General features: G+C 38.9%; 2 protein-coding genes across 3 annotated transcripts; both read left to right on the top strand.

Annotated features, from left to right (window-relative positions):
- The first annotated feature begins 776 nt into the window (after nt 1-776).
- Nucleotides 777-4,898, top strand: tubb5 (tubulin, beta 5). 2 transcript variants are annotated; one of them, XM_028470029.1, is made up of 5 exons: nt 777-915; nt 3,080-3,188; nt 3,384-3,491; nt 3,590-3,834; nt 3,937-4,898. In XM_028470029.1, the coding sequence occupies exons 1-5, from the start codon at nt 859-861 to the stop codon at nt 4,747-4,749; spliced, it is 1,332 nt and encodes a 443-aa protein (XP_028325830.1). In that variant the 5' UTR covers nt 777-858; the 3' UTR covers nt 4,750-4,898. The 2 variants fall into 2 exon arrangements, with proteins under 2 accessions (XP_028325830.1, XP_028325829.1); XM_028470028.1 differs by having other exon boundaries at nt 3,381-3,491.
- A 1,330-nt stretch (nt 4,899-6,228) lies between these two features.
- Nucleotides 6,229-20,872, top strand: mdc1 (mediator of DNA damage checkpoint 1). The gene is made up of 12 exons (XM_028471528.1): nt 6,229-6,276; nt 7,233-7,358; nt 8,282-8,833; nt 8,909-8,975; nt 9,109-10,205; nt 10,975-11,034; nt 11,140-13,754; nt 14,141-14,284; nt 15,294-15,476; nt 15,556-15,681; nt 16,999-17,115; nt 19,653-20,872. Exons 1-12 carry the CDS (start codon nt 6,246-6,248, stop codon nt 19,854-19,856), a joined length of 5,322 nt encoding a protein of 1,773 aa, XP_028327329.1. The 5' UTR covers nt 6,229-6,245; the 3' UTR covers nt 19,857-20,872.
- Nucleotides 20,873-22,279: the final 1,407 nt, after the last annotated feature.

Here is a 22,279-nt window from a genome sequence, read left to right as displayed (position 1 = left end):
AAAAACACAAAATTACTACAAAAATACACAAAATTACTTCAAAACTGCACAAAATGCCACAAAAATAAACGAAATTAATCCTACAATACACCACGTAACACTGAAATAGGGAGCAAACGGGTCAGAAATTGGATGAATGGAATCCTACAATACACAAAATGACTCCGTAAACACCCCAGTTGACAACAAAAACACACCAAAAATATGCAATACACAAAACATCAACAAAATAAAGTTTCTTTCCTGTTCCTTTCCAAATTAATAATTATTCTAATTGCTGACGTGATCAAAGTTTTGTTTTCAACCAATGGACACAGTGAGCCAGGCCTTCTTATTCAAGATCAGTGCCTGATCTCACTAATATGTTTCTAGATGAAGGGTTAGAAATTATCCCCGTAAATACGTTTCTAGACCTTGTGCAAAGCTTTTCCAGTAAATTTTAACCTTTTATTCCATATTTCCCTTCAGGGATTAATAAAGTATTTCAAATTCATATTAACCCCTCTATATCTATATTATGTACACACCAAATTATGTCATTAAAATGCGTCTTTGAAAGCTAACATTTCAGTTGTTAGGGGTGTATCTAGACACCAGATGTTAAAACTCTGATGATCTCACCACCACTGCTGCAGCGCTTCTTATTCCTTCTCCTCTTCCTCCAACCTCGGGGCGGGCCCTCATCCTCTCAGCCAATCACTAGACGCCTCAGCTGATTCTCCAGTTAAGTCCCGCCCTTTCCTGTCCCAGACCCTATAAATCCATTGTCCTGCTTTTCGGTCGGAGTCTGCGGTCTACTACTAGGATCCTCCCGGTTCCACTCTTTCAGCTCTTCGTTGATAAACTTTTGCATCAAACATGAGGGAAATTGTGCACCTCCAAGCTGGTCAGTGCGGTAACCAGATTGGTGCCAAGGTAAGAGAATACAACTGTGATTATTATTATTTTATTTTTTTTTCATCATTTTAAGACAAATTCACCCCTTTTTTATTTAAGCACGGGTGCATTCACTCATTTCAGAGAATATAAGATGATATCAATTATTTGCAAATAGATGTTCTGAAATGTAGTATATATATATATATAGGTTTTAATATGATGAATCAGAAAACATCCTTCGTATGGTGGTGCTTCATTTTCCAGTCAGTGCACTGCGGTAACTGGTGGGTAGGTGGTGGGTAGGTGGGTGTGTTCAGCCATAGATCGACATAACTGTGTCATTGTGCCATGGTTTTGTTCACAGCGGGCGTGTATGTGTCCCAACACTGTGAATTCATATTATCACAGGACATTAATTGGTTAAAAAAAAAAAAAAAAAAAGAAGAGGAGAAAACTAGCCTGTGTGTCACTTCTGTTACTCAGCTGGGCTGCTTTCTTTGTCCTGCTCAAGGTAGATTTAACTGGTATTGCACACAGTGACAGAAAACTGAGATGAGAGGCTTGGTATTTAACTAAGAAAAGAAAAAGAAAAAAAAAATCTAACTCAAAGCCTGATGGTTCAGTATCTCATATAGATTACATTTTATATCCCTGGGCTGTAAAGGTAGACTGCAGCTTATGGAGAGAAGAGAGTAGGGGGAGTGTGAAAGGGTGTGGCAAGGATAATTGATAAAGAAAAGATGGACTGGATCATCATTCAGAGATACCATATGCTCTATAAAGAATACATTTCTATAAGTATCATGATTCCATATAACTTTTTTTTTTTTTTTTTTTTTTTTTTTTTTACACTTTATTCAATTTCCATCTCCAATTCATCATAAAGGAGTATTCCATTACCACACCAACCCAGTCTAGCAGCATCAATGTAATCTGCTGAATTTATTTGCTCCATTATTACAGTTTTACAACTGCTTATTGGCCACAGACAGCAACCCCATCCCTTTATGACCTATTTTTTGTTTTACGGTATATAGTACACTGAGACTTATCTACTGGCAGATGTTCATGTCTAGCAAAGTAGGGCCTTTCTTTTTTAATCCATGTTTTCCCCTCCCAAACCAAATTAGGGGGTGGGTGGGGGGTCGCTGGTGGAAACAGCTGAATGCACAAAGGGTGAAGTCAGTGCATCCTCAATTGGACCGAATATGCAAATTTTGATGAAAGCTTTTGTAGTTAAATGTCAGTATGTATTTGTGAAAAATGTTGCTACTCAAATGGTTAATATGAAAAGGGATCCAATGGAGGTTATTGTTGCAGGGGTGTTGGAGAGTAATAATAATTTGGTCATAGATTTATTTTTTTCACTTTCCTTATCTGGTTTCTTGAATTGATCAGCAAGGCTTCCCCTTTGTGTCCTTTGACTGAGATGTCCAGTGAATATGATTGATAGATCTGCTGAGGGGTTACATTGTTGTGAATTAGGTCAGGGTGTGGCTTTGCCTTCTTATTGTCCTCATTCTTTCACTGATTAATTTTTAGTACTGTAATTACCTTTAAGATTCTATTTCTCAATTTAATTTTAAAAATACCAAATGGTCATTGTACTCCTTTCTGCCAAATTCCTGCTTGTAAAATAATGCTAATTCTTCTGCTTATTCAGGTTGCTTTAAATCCTCTTCCTAGGGCTATTGGCAGAAATCCCTGGATTTAAAAAAAAAAAAAAAAGATGTACATGGGAATGATAGTCTACTATATGACAAAGCCATACAATTTACTGTAATTTCTGCATGCAGTTAAAGGGTCTAAGTGGACACTTTAAAGAGACAAAATGAATACTAATGAGGAGATATTCAGTGCTCAGTGTAGTGTGACTCCCTGCAGATAGTTTATTTTCAGTTTGGCCTCCAGTGTGATCTGTAGCTTCTTTGTGTTCCCTCTTCATATGAGAGAGCTGCATTCTGCCAAGTCATCAGTTACAGAATGGAAACATTACCAGCTGTGTTGAAGGGGGAAAAAATGACAATTTTGGCTTTCTAGAATGAAGGAATCTCTACAATGTCCATTAAATCCCAAATATACAGATGCACTGTAATAACATTTTAAACTCCCTGATGCATAAACTGCAAAGCTAATGTACAAATGCGTACATTCCTTGGTGATTGACTGTCATATGATGCCTGTAATTCTATGTCTGCAGTTCTGGGAAGTGATCAGCGATGAGCATGGCATCGATCCCACTGGGACTTATCACGGAGACAGTGACCTGCAGCTGGACAGGATCAGTGTTTACTACAACGAGGCATCAGGTTAGTTGTAAGCTGGCATTGGCATATCTTATGCTTCAAATTATAATTACCCTTGAAATGATTTATACCCTGTAATACATATATAATTCTTTTTTTACAGTTTGTGTCAGGTGACGCAAAAAAAAAATCAATTGAAATATTAAGCTGATATTTATTTTCTTCCCATTATCTCACGTCTCCTTTCCTGCGGAGGAGGCAAATATGTGCCCCGTGCCATTCTGGTGGACTTGGAGCCTGGCACCATGGACTCTGTGAGGTCTGGACCCTTCGGCCAGATCTTTAGACCTGACAACTTTGTGTTCGGTTGGTACAGCAAAATCAATAAATTAAAATAATAAATAAAGTAGCCTCTATATAAAATGTGGATGGATGTTGACAGTTTTTCTCTTTCTGCCCCGAAGGTCAGAGCGGTGCTGGAAACAACTGGGCCAAGGGTCACTACACAGAGGGAGCAGAGCTAGTGGACTCTGTCCTTGATGTGGTCCGTAAAGAGTCAGAGAGCTGCGATTGCCTCCAAGGCTTCCAGCTCACACACTCTCTTGGGGGGGGTACGGGGTCTGGCATGGGAACCCTGCTCATCAGCAAGATCCGGGAGGAGTACCCTGACCGTATCATGAACACCTTCAGCGTGGTGCCTTCCCCCAAGGTAACTCTAGCCTTGTGATAGCCATGTGTTGTTGCTTATTTGAACTTGTTTTCCTTTGTAATCCACGAGGCTGAATCAAATTGTTTATATTTCATCCCTTAGGTGTCAGATACCGTGGTTGAGCCTTACAATGCCACATTGTCAGTTCATCAGCTAGTAGAGAACACAGATGAAACATACTGCATTGACAACGAGGCTCTGTACGACATTTGTTTCCGCACACTCAAACTAACCACACCTACATACGGAGACCTGAACCACTTGGTGTCCGCTACCATGAGCGGAGTTACCACCTGCCTGCGCTTCCCTGGCCAGCTCAACGCCGATCTTCGCAAGCTGGCCGTCAACATGGTGCCTTTCCCCCGTCTGCACTTCTTCATGCCCGGCTTCGCTCCGTTGACCAGCAGAGGTAGCCAACAGTACCGTGCCCTCACCGTTCCAGAGCTCACCCAGCAGGTGTTCGACGCCAAAAATATGATGGCTGCCTGCGACCCCCGACACGGGCGTTATCTGACGGTTGCCGCCGTGTTCCGTGGCCGCATGTCCATGAAGGAGGTCGATGAGCAGATGCTCAACGTGCAGAACAAGAACAGCAGTTACTTCGTCGAATGGATCCCCAACAATGTCAAGACCGCCGTTTGTGATATTCCACCCCGTGGCCTCAAGATGGCCGTCACATTCATTGGCAACAGCACAGCCATCCAGGAGCTGTTCAAGCGCATCTCCGAGCAGTTCACCGCCATGTTCCGCCGTAAGGCTTTCTTGCATTGGTACACAGGAGAAGGTATGGATGAGATGGAGTTCACAGAGGCAGAGAGCAACATGAATGACCTTGTGTCTGAGTACCAGCAGTACCAGGATGCCACAGCAGAAGAAGAGGGGGAATTTGAGGAGGAGGCTGAAGAAGATGCCTAGGGACCCAAGATATTTTAGCCGAGACATCCAAGACGCATAAGTTGAAACCACCACAAGAAACCAAGATAGTGAAAAGCAAAGCTAGAAAAAGAAAAAAAGATTACGGTAGCTATTCCATCATTCACCTGAAATAAAAGCTTTAAAAACAATTTGTTTTTGTTTCTTTTCTGATATTCCTTCGTATCCCGTTTCTGTACTTTGGACTGCTCTTCTTTTGCTCCTTCATCTATGTTTTAAAAAATCTATAACCATAAAGTATTTTACTGATGTATGACATAACTGAGTCAAGTGACTAGAAAGCAGTGATTCACTTGATATAAAACCATACTTGCCCTAGTAGAAAAAATATTTCACTATAACAGCAGTATTCAAATAGTACTAAAAGCACCATGTGAGTACAAATAAATCAACTTATGTCTTAAAGTATGAATTACATCATTATAAACAGAAATAAAGGAGTCTTTGAAATATTAAATATACAACAGCAAATATGCAGATTATAAAATCAATAAAGTACACAATGAAGGCTACAATAATGGAAATATCTATTTAGAGACTTGGTCTTAACATGTGGAACTTGTGATTGCAAGAGTTTAATAATTACCAAATTCCATTTGGAATATCAAATATGTTATGCTTAGCCTTTTCTCTGCTCTCCAGTTGTCATTTATGTCAAACAAAACATATCAAGACCTATAGAAATGGAACAAAACCCCCAATTTTTTTAATGTACAATTGCTGCTTAAGAGTGTAGATGTGTGACTATAAGGTCACATGAAATGCATAATCAAAACAACACCATTGACGTATACTGGTAATTTTATATTTTCTTTATACCTGAACTCGTCCACCACCAAAGTTGTCCTTCAGTTTCGTTCTACATTGTGTATTATGACAATAAAAGCCTTCTATTCTCTTCTTTTTTATTTTACAAATAACAAATACTATAATATCTTGTTCTGGAACGAGATGAAATGTCTTAGGAAACAGAAAAAAATGTTGGAGTACTTTTTGATTAGGCTGTAACAATGTATTGCCAAAGCAAGGCACCTATTTGTGTTGTTTTAGTAGAAATAGATTATTATCCAGATAAATTCCTTTAGCCCTTGAGTGACAGTGCAAGTAAAATTCACACAACTATCTTTAAAATGGGCACCAGTAAAGTAAATAATGGGAACTATTATCTACCAGACACTGACATATTTTCATATACATAGTGATTTACAAAAGTCAACGTCTCTTTTGCAATTATAGTTTACTTTTTCCATTTATTATTTATTAAAGTACACTTATTTGTAATTGTGAATGGCGCGAAACTTACTAGGTGTGCGACAACGGTCAAGCAATTTTGGTCCAATCAGAATCCAGAGATTTCTGCACAAACCAATAGAAAAAGGTTTAATGATGAGTGATAGGCTAACTGACCAATCAAATGTAGCCATGCTGCCCTCTTGTCGACATTGATAGTTTTACCAGGAAGTCATTGCACATTGTTTATGCTGGACGAGGAAAGCAAGGCATGTAAAGGTTGGTGCAAGCATTGTGTTTAATCAAAGCTTATTTTCTTATTTGTTCATATCAATGTTCGTCAAAGTTACAGAATGTAATTAGACTTTTGCCATTGCAGGTAGCCAGTGGTGTTTGGATAAGTAAAACTACAAGTAGTGCTGAAAGCTAAAACGGTTTACATAATATTAAGGTTCGTATTGCACTTAACTGTGATGTGACATGCTTTATGAAGTAAGTTGATCTTAAGAAGTACATATTTTTCTTAATGTTTTCAATATATTAAGTGTTTCGACTAGATCGGTTTCCGTGTTAGCTAGAGACTGTTTCCTCCACTGTGTCAGCTGTTGCTATTGGTTACAGAGGACGCTCATAATGAATAAGTATAATAAACATAATAATAGACAATTTGACCATTGTAGATCACTGTGAATAATATTCGATTTGGATGTGATCGTGTTTGGTAGCTGTGTGTTGATAAAATGTATTCCGACACGTTATTTTAAGTAATGAATTAATTTCAACCCCGCCTTGCAACTGATAAGGTTGTTTTTATTCAACTAAGTTTCAGAAGAAGTGTTTTTTTTGTTTGTTTTTATTTAAAGGAATATTCAAACAAATATTTACAAAAACGCAAAATAGTCACTAATGAAACGGGGGAACCAGATGATCTGTAACACCGGAAGATGACTTGCTAATGCAGTTTTAGTTTAAATGTACAACAAAAAGTTTAATTAAACGTTACATTGGCATCTACTGAAAGCTGAGAACAGCAGGAAAACGTTAAACTGGTATTGTAATGCAACTTTTTTTTTAATCCTATGCTCAGATAGTGTAACTGTAGTTTAAATGAGTTAGCTTCCCTGGCTATGAGTAGCTTGGTGGAGTGGCTCTGCAGTGGATCTCTGGACATGTCTGGATTTGCCCTCGTTTATTATGGGATGTGGTGCTGATGAAGCTTTCTGACACTTTGTTAGGAATGGATGCTACACAGGCGATCAGTGACTCAATCCTGGAGTCAGATGAGGAAGAGAATGAGAATAAAAGAGGGAAACCATTGGCCAAGCTGTGCATCCTGAAAAATCAACACATCCCTGAGAAAGGTGAGGAGTTCACTTTTCATGCTGATACTTTAGGTTTTAAAAGTTTATTGTTGAAGTTTTAACCCTACAATGCTTTCCTGCACACAATAAAATAAAATAAATAAATAAAAACAAGACATAATACAGAAATACAAAAATGATGAGCAATCAAGTCAACTGTACAGTTAGCCTCGTTTGTACTCGTATACGCTTTTACAACTTAAAATTAATGGATTTTATATACGATTTTGAATTTCTTAAAAAGATGACTACATACAATGTTTCAAAATGTGCTGCTTTCTCCCCTTACTCTTTTCTCGTTAAGCTCAAAGATAGTTAACATGATTAATTGTGAACATTAAAATTTAAGGATGTCCCGATCTAATATTGATATCGGTCTGATATTCAGCACAATCTCGAGTGTGATATTGCTTTTATACAACAGTTCTACACCCACATTTTATTAGTCAAAAGTATAATTATTTGTATATTTAATCATTTATTTGGCTCCGCCAAAACAAATAGGTCCACAACTGGAAGGGAGAAGAGGCTGTTGCCAAGCAACACAAACATTTCCTAACTGACTATGACGCCTGTACAGTTGAAGTTATTTTTCAGGGTCTTCTAATTTATTTTGAATTTAATTTATTGAGTTGTAGAATATTCTTATGTTTTAAGGTTAGATTTCATGTATGCCATTGTTAATAGTAAATGGGTCAGTTGTTCCCTCATGTTGCTGGCTGTTGTTCTCTGTTTGAGTAACATCACTTGATCAAGACTTTTCTACGATCCACACTACAAATAAAAGTAATAAAAGTATGTATGTTTCTGCTGATTTTGCATCAGATCCATGTGAAGGCTCTAATGTCTGTATCGTATCAGAAGTGAAAAAGTTCTATCGGCACACCTCTGTTAAAATTATTGCTTTCATCCTTGTTACCTAGAGTTTCCACTGTTTTTGGGAGAGAACGTGCTGGGTCGTGATCCCAGCACCTGCACTCTGCTCCTGTCAGCACCCTCTGTATCCAAGCAGCATGCAACCATCAGTGTATCCGTCTATAGAAGAAGACACGCTCACAATGAAATGGACATGGAGGCTTTGGTTTGGGACAGAGGGAGCATGAACGGCACTCATAAAGGCCGGCTGAAGCTAACACCCAATGTGCGATACGCCCTCAGTGATGCTGACGGATTGCTGGTGGCTGACATCCCTTGTCGGTATGTCAGCTGTGGCCCCGGTGCTGGATCTTCTCAAGCAGACGCAAATACTATTGGGAGCACAAATTCAGGAGTGGAGGACAGTGTCACGGAGGAAGGCAGAAAAGACACAAGCATCTCGGGTTTAAGGCTGACAGAGTCACCCAAAAGGAGTCCTGTCAGAGAAAGCTGCTTACTTTTTGAGCAAACTCCAAACCAGCAGCAGGGGACTTTAGTACCAGAGTCTGATTCGGATTCAGAAAACCAAACAGGAGGCGAAAGACTGCAGAAGACTTACGGTATGTAACATGTCCACATATGATTTAAAATGAATTTCAAATAAGATTTCACACGTTTCTTTGTGTCTGATTCAGATTCTCATAAATCCAGTCCAAAGTGTTCAACTTTCCTGAGTCCTGCAAGCACCACAGTACCTGAAAGGTATACATGCAAATACCCATTTTTTTTAAATTTTTAAAAAAATATTTAGATTATATTATTGTGTGATTGAAATTATTTCCACATTAATGTTTTATTTTCAGTTTTTGATTCAAATGTGTTTTTATTTATACAGTGAGGATGAAAGCATCATCACACCGTCTTCCTCCACCAGTAAAAGGTCACAGCAACACGTTTGCTTTACCACTGAGGAGACGGAGATTGTAAACGATAGTGTATTAGAGAATGGAACACGTTCTAAGGGCAGTGACCAACATCAGATTCAAGAAGACATTGTTTTAGACAAATCTGGCCTGCACGATTCTCCTTCAGGATCCACCAATGATGCAGTTCCTGTATTTACCATGGACAGTGACTCTGATGTGGCAGAGGGGGAAGCAGCTCCATCCTTAGGCAACACAGCCCAGCAATCTGACAGGCCTCCTCATTTGCTCCGGTTTGACATTGACAGTGACACAGACATCGATGAGGATGAAGACGTGCCTTGTAGAAGTTTCCAAAGTGTTCCTTCCTCTCACAAGCGTGTCAACACCCCTCCTCCTGTAATTTCACATATTCAGCCTGAAGGCATCGCAGTGAGCAGTGATTCTGACAAGGGTGAAGATGCGGTCATGTCAGATGCTGATGCTGCCACAAAAGCAAAGTCCACATCATTTCAGAGTGCAGCTGATGGTGCTTCCTCAGAGCAGCTCAGCGATTTCCACCTTGACAGTGACACAGATGTGGATGAGGAGACGGAGCAAAAGGAAAACTCAGATTTAGGGTTAGTTGAGCCAAAACCTGTCCCTGCTGTCCCTCAAAGCTTACATATTGAAAGCGACACAGATGATGATCTCCCTGCATCAACCATCAATAAATCCGCTACAGATGCTGTTGTCACCGAACCACACTGTGCAGAGTTAGACATTCTCTCTGACAGTGACACAGATGTGGATGATGATGACGTTCCGTTTCCAGTGGCGGCCGTTGTCTCTCCTCAGCCAAAAGCTGCACAGTCCGACTCTGATGCAAATACTGATGTCGATGAGTCTGCTGTGGCTCCTGTGGAGGATGGTGCAAACCCACCTGATGTTTGTGCTGATAGTGATACAGATGTGGAAGGTAAGGATACAGATATCGAAGAGGAACGAGTTCCAGGCTTGCAGAGAGAAAACACTCCTGGGATGCTGGCTCCCTTCCTGCAGAACTGCTCTACTCCTATCCAGTTAACAGGTAAATCCTCCAGTCCTTTAGAACTTATCAGTAAGTAAATGCTGCACTTTGGTGTCTTTCTATTGTTAGGTGTATTTGGGTGCATACTGCGAACTCTCATTGGTTTAATATTTGTTCATCAGGGATATGTACAATTAGATGTTAAAAATCACAGGTTTTCAGATTAATATGATTTACTGTAGAAATTAAGAGACAATTTATATTTACAATATATCAGAAGTTTTAGATGCAGGTCAATATAATCCAGTACTCATTTTTTTGGTTTATTTGTTTTTTTCCTGATATTGGACCGACACCGAGACACACTTAAACTTTAATAAAAATGATAATGTCTTTATTTTATATAGAGCTTTTTAAAAAAAAACACTTAACAATGAAAGTACAGATGATAATAAGAGAAGATTACATGTAATAATGATTACAGTATCACTATGTCAAAGTAATCTACACATTCATATGCTTACAACTGCCTCTCCAAGTGTAGTTTGAAATGTATATTTGTAGCATTAATCTTCAGTAATCCCTTGTCATGGCTGCTGTGATCTTCAGTCAAAATTATTCAAAGATGCAGCTATTTATACATATAGGATAGCCCCATTAGAGAGACAGCAAGGTCTCATTGTCAACAGAGACCCGTTTTGGACAAATGCATAAATAATTTAAAACGTAATTACTTTAAACAGTTACAGGCAAACATGTTGCAACCAACTAAATCCCAGTGTTTAAAATGTTTAAAAAATTGCTTTCCTTGTTTGTTTGGTTTTTTTAGATGAAGTTGAAGAAATGGAGACTCAGGCTTTCACAAGCTCCTCTTCAGGCACATTTAGATGTAAGGAATTTATTTTTAGTAATAACCACAAAAACAGTTCTGTGTGTTGTTGATGTATAGAAAACCAACTTGTTTCTTTTTGACTACTCTGTCCTCCATGTGCAGTAGCACCTGAGGTCCGACCTGTACAAATGTCTCCCGGCTCAAACAGCCAAGCAGAAGACGACTTTATTGTAGCTGAGACACAGTCCTTTATCCTTCACCCTCAAGCTCATCAGATGAGTATGGAGACAACCAACGCATTAGTGCATGACTCGGCTTTGGACAAATCACAGGACAACACCAGCCGTGTACAGTCTTTCCAACTGGGATTGTCTGAAAGCAGCCACCTGCAGTCACATGACAAAGCGTTAGCAATAGAAAGCCCTCAGTCGTTTCCTTCTGTGGAAGTAGGAGTTCATCTGGAGGAGACCCAAGCTTACGCTGCCTTCTCCAATGCTGACAATGTCTCTGTAGATACAACTGATGACGAGGAGGAGGAGGAAGCCATGACTTCAGGAGTGTTTGATAGAGAGGAGCAGGAAGACATGGCACTGCAGGCCACACAAGCATACATCTCAGCATCCTGTTATGATGCGGGGTGCGAGGAAGAGGAAGAAGAGAGACAAAACTCTGCTTCTACTGATACTCAGCCTATGGATTTTACAGACTCCTCTACTCCCACCATGGCAGAAACCCAGCTCATGGTTCCTTCTTTGGCAGTGAGCTTAAATGTTTCTAGTCATGTTAGATTTGCACAACACTCAGAAGTAAAACATCAGAAGGAAGAAGACCAACAACATACCTTAAGTGAAACTCAGCCCATGCAAACTACAGACACTGAGGACAGCGATGGTGGAGAATTCTCTCCTCCACTAAACGAAAAAGAAAAGTCACCTAAAGATGAGCTGATTATTGCTGCAACGCAGCCTATACAAGCCCATGAAAGTCCGCCCACTGATGTAGGTGAAGATGTAGAAAGTGATGCTGATTCGATACCAAAATCAAATCTAAGTATAGCAGAGCCACTGCCAAGACAAGACGAGGTACAGTCCTCTATGAGTGCTGAGGGCTGCACTGCTGAATCCAAGAATGGACAAAACCAGGAGGAAGACCTTATTCAGGGCTGTCAAAATCAGAAAGCTGAAGAGCAGAAGACAGGACTTGCCCCGAGCATGGATGCTGCTTGTGCTGACACACAGCCAGCAGTTATTGATGAAGAAGAAGACAGTCCAGACTTGATCTTAGGCCCACTAAAAAGAAAAGCAAAGCCACTCCAGATTGAAGACGAGTCACAGTCCCAAACTTCCTCTGAAGTCTGTGCTGGTGAAACTCAGCCTCTGAATCAATGTAAAGTTGAGCAAAGTCATGAAGTGAACTTGAATCAAGCTTCTCGGAAATCTGAAGATGAGCAAAGTCTGGAAATGGAAAGCGGCAAGGATGATAATGTAGCAAAGCTGAGATCCCAGAGAGAAAAATCTCAAAGAGATACAAGAATAAACAACCGTGATCAGGGGCAGATGAGCAGACCACAGAGAGGAAAAAAAGCAAAATTGGCTCAAAGAAATGAGGAAAAAGTAGCAGCTCAAATGGAGCAACAGAAAGAGAAGGAAGAAGAGAAGAAACTACACTGTGAACAGGTAAAAGTGAAGAAAAGTAAGGTGTTAGCAAAAGATAAAAACGAAAAGAATGAAAAAGAGCCACAAACTCCAGCTAGAGCTCGAAGAGGTACAATTAGAACAGGTGCTCCATTAATATCCGAGCTGCCAGTTTCGACACAAGATGACGTTCCTGCAAGAAGAACCAGATCTCACTCAAATTCTTCAAACTCTGTTAGCCCAGAGAGGTTTGCATTAAGCAGCATAACAAAGGAGAGTAAAGGAAGAGGTCGAGGTAGGGGGGGGAAGAGGCTCAGTGATACCCCACAGGTCACCCCAGTCAGGACCACCCGTCGAAGGACAATCCCTGCCGCAGAGCCTCAGAGTACTCACGTAAATCCACCAGAAGTCATTTCAAAGCCTAACCTTCAAAGCTCTGTGAGTTCCGCCAACAGAGGAAGAAGAGGAAGGAAAACAGAACTGGTGTCAGACTCTCACAATCAAGTGATCAGTGAGAGTGATACACACTCGACTCCTCCTGAAAGAGTCGGTAGGAGAAGAAAAACAGAGAGATCATCCAGTCAAGCATATACCCAGCGTTCCTCTACCACTAGGGGGCAGCAGCAGCAAGTTACCATAAGTATCTCTGAACCTGCAGCTACAGATGAACAATCCTTAAATCAAGAGGAAGAATTCCCCAAACAAGAAGCACTCTATCTGAAAAGAAATGTCAGAGGGCAAGGTCAAAAACCAGAGAAGAACAATGAGGAGGAAGCTTTGGTTCCCAATGTGAGGAAGGGAAGTGATGAGGGCAAGAGCAAAGGGAAAGGTAAAAAGAAGGACTGGTTTAACACCACTGATAATAATGATGGTGGGACAGAAAAAGCTGCAGAGAGTGAAGGAAAAATTGGAAGTGAATTTAGAAGTCCTGCTGTTCAAGTTAAGACGAGGACCCGGGCATCCAGTGCTCGAGCAAAGAAGGAAGAGAGCAAAAATCCATCAAAAGAGGAAGAGGAAGTGGGAAATTTGGGCAGAAGAGCAAGAGGTCGGTCATCAGCCGTCCCTAAGATGAAGAAAGAGGTGGAAGAAAAGGAAATATCCAACATCATCGTGACCCAAGATGCAAATATGGAGGCATCAGAGGTAACTTTAGTCTTTAATAATGTGAAGTTCCAAAAAATAAAAACTAGGAACTCTTCTAGTGTGTAGGATTTCCATTTTTGTAGAGAAAGCTATTGCCTTTGCTGCAGGCCTCATTGCACTCGTGAGTCAGCCTCTGTAATCCTCATTATGTACCACCATCACCATCAGAGCCAGTCTGTGTTTCCTTCTCTTTCCCTCTTATCACCACTATTACAACTAAATGAATTCAGTTAAGCAGCCATTTCCTACTCATACATTTAAATCTTTATTCTATTTTTAAATTTATTCCTACTCCGTTTTTTGTTTGTTTGTTTCGTCCTGTTGCCTTCTCTCATCATCTCCCACTATTAATTTTTTTTCCACTCCTGTCTTTGTTTCCGGTGCAGCCTCCCCCGACTCCAACCAGTCATTTATCCAGGAAGCGAAAGGCTTCTGCTGTCTCATCTCCAGCTGCTAAAAGTCCTCGCTCCTCTGCTGCTTCGCCAGCATCAGTCAGCGGTCGCCTAAGAGCTGTGAGCCAGGTTTATAAGGTGTGTGTGTGTGTGTGTAAGTTCTTGGAGATTTTTATTACAAAGTCTGCACAAGAGGGGTATTATAAGAAGTTAGTTGTTGATAGAATTATATCAAAATGAAATACTGTTGCTTTTTTGGAGGGTGCTAGATGAGACAATCACTTGCACTATTTTCTGTGTGTAGATGAAGTTGGGCAGTGTATCTGCTATTTATTGAGCCATTTTTAAACTAATAAAGAAGAAATGATTATAGGACAGAGGTAAGCTACAATGGCCTCATGTAAAGGATTTTCAATATCAGCTAGTGATGAAATAACCCCAAAGTTGGGATCCAAAATAAAAATGAACAAGTTGCATAAAGAATGGGATATAATATCCCAAGAAATAGTTATTTTATACTATAAATGAAAACAGATCTGATTTGGTTTGTTACATTCCCACATGCAGTTATGGGCATATGAAAATAGTAAAAAAAAAAAAAAAATTCTGATTTCAACAGACTATCACTTAATAAGTTAACCAATGCATATATGTGACTAATCAATAATGATTTGAACAGTCTATGTACATAGCTCCAAGGGGGCTGGCATGTCCACCAGATCGGATGTATAGCAGATCTTTTTGTACATTCTGAGAGAGTAGGTGGAGCTGTATTACTATACCAAATTCCAGTTTCCTATGTGGTGCAGTTCCTGATATATTGGAAGCTGAAAATGAAAGAAAAACAAGGACAAACAAAAATCAACACATCCCCTCCTCACTAAATTGTTCATATCGCAAAAAGTATTCATCCGATCAAACTTAAAATGTAGAGTGTGCCTATTGAATAATCACAAAAAAATGGTCATAGACCAAAGTGCACGGGGCCCTTTGTAAAATTACAGGGAATGACCCAATAGTATTTCTTCTTTTGTAGAAAACTTGAACTTTCACATGTGAATTTAAACCTGTGGCAGAGAGTTTTTAAAACCAATGGTTTAAATCAACATTTATCCTTCATAATGGAAAACCACCTTCTGTTTCTCAGGTGCTGTTCACAGGTGTGGTGGATGAAGCTGGGGAGAAGGTGTTGGCCCGTTTAGGCGGCGTCGTGGCAAACGGCGTGGACGACATGAACTGTTTGGTGACGGACAAAGTGCGCAGAACCGTCAAGTTCCTGTGCGCTGTGGCTAAAGGTGTGCCCGTGGTCACCACCAACTGGCTGGAAAAGGTGAGATGACTGTTGGATGAAGGCAGAAGTTCATACAGAGGACACATTCTGACTGGTTTTCCTTCTGTCTGTGCATCAGAGTGGGAAAGCTGGGAGTTTCCTGGATCCTAATGCTTTCCTAGTGAAGGATCCAGAGCAAGAGAAAAAGTTCAGTTTCTGTCTGAGTGATTCTTTGAAAAATGCCCACCAGCAGCTTCTTCTACAGGTAACTTTTCAGAGCAAATCACAAGCCAGTCAGTCAGTCTTCCTTTCAGTCTAGTGATGGACATTTGATTGAGTTTTAATTTAGTCATCAGAATGCTTCTTTATTGGACTTCATTTACAATGATCTTAGCCGACTTAAATTATTTCTGATTATGTATTTTCTTCCCACACTTCAAAGACTTTTGATTAGCTCATTTAACATCATGCCCCGCCCACATCCTCTATCTCTAAGAGGAATTTTGCTTATTTTTTACATGCCAACAAAAAAAGTCAGGCATTATAGTCATAGCTTATGTCATCTGACATGTTTTAAGCTTTTCTTCTTAGTTTAGGTTTAGTTAGATTACATATTATAGACGGAAACTGATGAATATTACTACCTCGGGCAAGGAGGTACTAATTTCATACATTTTTCATTTATTTATTTGTTAGAAGAATTACATCAGAAGTGCTAAACAGATTAGATAAGACAGAGCTTGTGCTATGGAACATTCCATTACATTTTGGAGGTGATCTGTATCAATACACTGATTCTAGATCGGTTTAAAAAATCACTATTGCTCTTTATTGGTTCAATTTGAAAGAATTAATATCTTCGTTCAAAATGTACTGATCTTTATTAAATTTTACTTGGTTATGTCAGGTTGGTTCCTCAATTATCCCCTCAAGTTTAATCAAGATTGGATCAAAATTGCAATTTTTCAAAGAAAATGGGTGTGCCCAGACATTTGGACCTACTGTATTGTTATTAATGGAGATACACATTTCTTCCAAGCCTTTAAATTGTGAATGATGATGATGCCATGATCAGAATCACTGATCTAGATAACTGAGAATGTGGCAGAGGATATTTGGTGCTTGGCGGAGGTTTGCACTCTCCCAGTGCTTTCATTAGTCAATGCAATTCCAATCAATTTATATTTGCATGTGTGGTAGGGAAAAGTAAATCATGAGGGGAATCCAGAGGTAACTCTGTCATCGTTGGCCTTTACCCGACAGGAGGCGGAGCACTATAGCCTCTTGTTTTTATCCTTCATCCATTCCACATCCTTGTGGCATATACTGTAATACAACATTTCCTGGTAGTGCAATGACTGTGTCAGGTGTTTGGTTTCTATTGCCTCTTTGTTTCAGCAAGGCTCGAAAGGAGTGGCATATTAGAAGATCTAAAGATAATAGGAGCTGTTATACAATGACAAATAACAGTGTCTTATTGTTTGTTTGTTTTTTTGTCTGTCCCCAAGATTGAATGACATGACAAAAAAACAACTGTTTCATTTACTTTTTTCCACTGTATGTGTTGTCTTTTTTTCCTCAGGGATATGAAATCCATGTGACAAAGTCTGTGAAGCCAGAGCCAGCTCACATGAAGGAAATCATTTCTTCCAGTGGAGCGACGTTTTTATCAAAGATGCCCTCGTCTCAAAAGGTGCTGGTGAGCACAGAGCCTCTCACGTACTGTAGCTCACATTCAGAAATCAGCTTATAAGGGAATGACCTGGCTGATTCAAGATTAGTTTTATGCTCAAAGAAGATTTATGAGCCTGTACTGACCCATAAAATGGACCATTACTGCATTCACTGTTTGATACGACTTATTTAGATTTCTCTAAGGCTTCCTTCATACATTTTTTTCATCAGCAGTTCTGTGTCTGCTGACATTAGACATTTAGCACTTGTAATTTGACACAAGTTTTTTTTTTTTTTTTGGCCACATCAGGAATTCAGTTCAGTCACTTCAACATGCAAAATAAATCAGTCATTGGGACATTCCTGTAACATTCATTCCTTTGAGTTACAACTGTTAAAGCTACTGGAGACATTTTTTAATCTCATAAAGACATAGTGTAGGCCTTATAGATGAATAAATTAAAAATAATTTTCTCGAAAACAATGATGTAAAATGTTGAAATTGCAGTCTGAAAGTTTGTTTTGATCTCCACTGTAAACACTCTTTTACTGACATTTTTGGAAAGGTTTCACGCATTGTATTTTGGGATGTGGAGTCCCATATATGGAAACAAGTGTTTTTCCTTCATTCTTACAGTGATTTTCTTGTGTTTCTTCACCAGACAAGAAGGACTGTGATTCGCTTGACACCATTTTTGTTCTAGTTTGTTTCCGCTATTCCTCATGATATCACCTCACTTTGCGAGGCATTCAATTTCAACCGGATTCGGAACGTTCAGTGCAAACCCCAAAATAAACATGCCAATATTTTGCCACGACTTTCAGTCCGTGAACACACCAGAAATATGTTGGGAAGTCACTTTGGCAGAGTTTCTGGTGCAAACCCAAGAAATCACGGTAAGCGTGAAGTAAAAACACTTCTATGCATCCGACTATGGGACTCCACATCCCACAATGCAATGCACAAAACTGTAAGTGAGTGTTTACAGTAGAGATCAAAACAAACTTTCAAGCTGCTATTTCTTACATCTTTTCTTAAATTTTCACATCATTACATCATCAAGGAAATTATTTTTGATTTCTTGATCAATGAGGCCTACACTATGGCTGTGTTTGAAATGTCATACTAACGTGCTACTCATACTAAGTCTGATGTCAAAATGAGTATATAGTGCGTTCACATTAGATGGTATGGAAAGATTGAGGAGCAGATTTACAAAAGGTTTAGTGGTATTAAAACGTGTGCGAACGTCACTCCATGCATTAATATGGAGTACAAAGCCCAGGGAATCTGGACTGCACAACTTCAGCGCGTCAGAATGCGCCCTCATTCCATTTAACGCGTTTCCCTCTAATGAATATGCATAGTAGGCGAATCTCCCAAGGGGAACAAAAATATGGGAGGAGCAAGGTGCAGGTGAGGAAACACTGCATTAACTCAGATCAATGGTAGATCAATAGGACGGTTTCGGTCCAAATCTGCCTATTTTTCATGGACTGATCAGAGCAAAGTTACAGGTCCTGGTGGAGCACCCACATTAAATTAAGGGAAAAAACTATCGTGAGGTTTTTAAGTTTTTTTCTTTTTTTTTTTTTTTTTTTTTTTTTAACAAACAAAAAAACTTAAAATGTTTCTATTTAGTTTAGTACATTATTAAATATTTGCAGCAGACAAATAAGTCAATCTGTATCAAATTTAACTTCCTCAAATGTCAGTGTGCTTGTGCGCACCGATGTCTCCACATGAAAAGAGCAAAACGCTCATTTATATAGGGGCGGTCTGCACCAGTTCTGCTCGTGCACTAATGATTGCTGCAATCTTAGTGAATTCTGCGCAGCATGTGAGGAACCTGCATCACTAAAGGATTTAGGGAAGCAACTGGACCACCGCCCTTTATTTCAGATATTAGTGAATCCACCCCTGAGTGCACGAGAATTACCCAGACGTATACTATATCGGGACATTTTTAAAATATGCACGATGGGTACACTAGTCATACTCAACCGCCCCATGATGCATTGTGAGCGGAATGTAAAATTGTCCTGGGACCAGCTTTAAGCTAAAAATTAAGTGTCCCCTTTTCAAAATAAAAGCATTTTTTTTTGTCTCCCATTAGTTTTTTTTAAACTTTTTTGTAGATACCGGTAGGTTTCCGTGAGTTTTATGGGAAAAATGACCACATGTTGATAAAATGCTTTCAGAACTTTTGAAGGTGGCGAATCAACAGAGATATTTAGCCTCAGTGTGCTTCCACTTTTTGTCGAAATGCACCTTTGGAAACTTGGAAGTATACTTTAGTGGGAATGGTCATCATCCTAATCATTCTAACCATACTTATAGTATATAGTAGGCAGTATATACTTACTTGAGTTTGTAGCCCATAGTACGGAGTGTGCTATTTCGAACACAGCCTATGTCTATATGTGATGGTAAAAAAAAAGTCATTAGTTTTAATCAGATTGAAGTAGAAACTGTACCCATAGGTAAAGGATAAGACCAAAAGAAAAATCGAGCCGACTTCCCGTTATGCTACTTCTTAACTCCTCTGATCTCTCTTTCAGCCACAGACTTTGGTGATCTCCTGTGAGGACGACTGGCCACTTTGCGCACCGGCTCTGTCCGCGTCACTTCCAGTCGTCACAGCTGAGTTCATTCTCACCGGGATCTTACAGCAGAGTATTGATTTCCAGACGCACAAGCTCTCTGCTCCAATGGCTAACCTGCAACCTGCAGCAGGCAGAGGAAGAAGCAGAAAGAAGACATAATCTTAAGGTCAGGGAGAGTTTTGGCAATACTTTGCAGACTAGTTTGGATTTTGTTTTCAAACTAGACTGATAAACCGTTTGTAAGTCAGCTTTGTCTCTCTTACTGGTTTGAGAATGAATTGATGGAAAAACATGAAATTTAATGTATGTAATGTATGACAATATTTTATCAACATCATAGTAATTTAGTTATTTAGTATTTTTAACAAGGTTGACAACTTTAAAGAACGGAGGACACGTGGGTTAAGAAATGTTTTCAACCATCTAATAAACTTTGTCAAAAACCCTTTCAGATTTTGTCAGTTTTCCCTCTGTAACATTGACTGTAACAGTAATTGGGACTTATTGAAGTATGTAATGTTGATGTTATGCTATGTGCAATAATTACCCATCCATCCTCCACACTTTGGTCTTGTTATATTGGCTCAACTACTGAAAAACAGGAAGTGATGCTGTTTAAAGCCTGCACCTCTGTGATCTTTGAATCGATTCTTCATTGTGACGATGGTGAGATGTGGAAAAAAGTCACTGGATTAACAGGTAATACCAGTGGCTTGTTTGTTTAAGTCCATCGGCCTGTGATGAGTAAATAGAAAAATAATAATAATAATGTTTCCTGTCTTGATAAGAAAAGCTTTGTACCTTTTATTGTCAGATAATCATGAACCTCCTGATGTGTTTGTTGCACTTGTTTCCATTAGCCTGGACCACCAACTCCCTCAGGGCTTCCATCTATCCTTTTAGCTACAGTCAGATTCAGACACAACATAACACACTTAAGTCCATGACATCTCCATCTACTGCCTGTTCTCTAACTGTAGACAACACCATGTTTATTATGGTAATATGCCGAATCCTTAAATCTAGCCATGCGGTTTTAAGGAGATTTGAGCGATCAGCTTGTCTTGTTTTTTTGTGTTTTTTTTGCCTAGTGTCCTAACAAGAAACTTTCATATGCTTAAAGTGATATGAATTGTCTGTATAAAGCAACAATAAATAAAATATTATCAACTAGAGCCATGAGTAAGGTTTTTATTTATCTTTTTTTTAATATATATATACAATGTATTTGAATATGTTATTTCCCATTGCTGGGGATGTTATAAAAACCTTTTATACAAAGTTCCTGCATAGACATTATAATTTTTTGAAGAATGTCACGATGACAGGATTTGATTTAAATTTTGAACTGTCATGAATGTCTTTGTGTCTGTGTTTTATTTGCAGAGTGGCTCTTTTTGTACTTTAAATAACATTGATCTTATTCATGTTATTGTTTATTCTATATTTACTTTATATTCACTTGAGTTACAAGGTTTCCAAGAAGTCCAGGGTAAGTCAACTAAAAGAATTATTTTTTTGTTCCTTTTGTGTTTTTTTTTTTTTTTTTTGTTCTTTTTTTCTTAAAAGCTTGATTGGACTTTTTATTTGTATTATCCATTTCGTTTATTTCATTGGATTTTGCATTTGTTAATGGTGAAGAATGGGAAAAAGACTTGGCTTGTCGAATGAATCAAATGCATTATATTAAAATTAACTTTTTATTTTATTTTAAAGAGATTTCTATTGAGATTTGTTAATTACTTTTCGTTTTCATCTATTTTTTTAAATTTTTTTAATTTGTTCCAAATAGTGTTTTACTTAACGATCAATGCTTTTCCTTTAATTTGTATTCCGTCAACTATTTCTGCAGGCTGGATCTTACATTCTAATTTTTAGGGGTGTCCTGATCCGATATTGATATCGGTCCAATATTGATATTGGATATCAGTTCGATATCAGCCAGAAAACAAATGTTAGATTTTATCGGACTGCAATCTACAATCTTCGGTATCGATATCGGATTGGGACACCTCTATAGAATACTTTAGATATTATGTTGAAGGTTAATATTTATGTAACCAATTGTTTAAAGCTGCACTACCTGATTCTTGAACCATGACAGAGGGACATGGCTGCATTCGAACCCCCTCTCTGATTATCCCTCCCAGTCTCCTCCTCTCACGGAAGTGCACACAATTGTTCACGAGAGCTGAACGTGCACTACCGCTAAATCACGTCGCCACGCAAAAGGATGCGCACAAAATATAGGAAAATGGAACATTAGATTACCTGTCTAGAAGGAAAACTAAAAAAGTTAGTCCAAAACTGAAAACAAGTTCGCACCGTGCATACGCTTCACTATATATCAAGGCAGCCAATGATGAGGCTCCTTTGTGGGCTCTGCTTTTTATTAACTAAAATACTTAATTATAAGGCGCAGACGTACGATTTTTTCAAAAATTAATACTTTTACGATACACTATATATATATATAGATTTTTTAATATAGAGAAAATAAAGCGAGTACCCCAGCTTTAATAATAAATGGGTGAGATTTTGAGTAACATCACTTGATCAAGCCTTTTCTAACATTCCACACT

Source organism: Gouania willdenowi, chromosome 16, assembly GCF_900634775.1.
Source record: "Gouania willdenowi chromosome 16, fGouWil2.1, whole genome shotgun sequence".
NCBI classification, from domain to species: domain Eukaryota; kingdom Metazoa; phylum Chordata; class Actinopteri; order Blenniiformes; family Gobiesocidae; genus Gouania; species Gouania willdenowi.
Note: the sequence above shows the minus strand (reverse complement) of the source record. Positions and strands in the feature narration are given on the sequence as shown.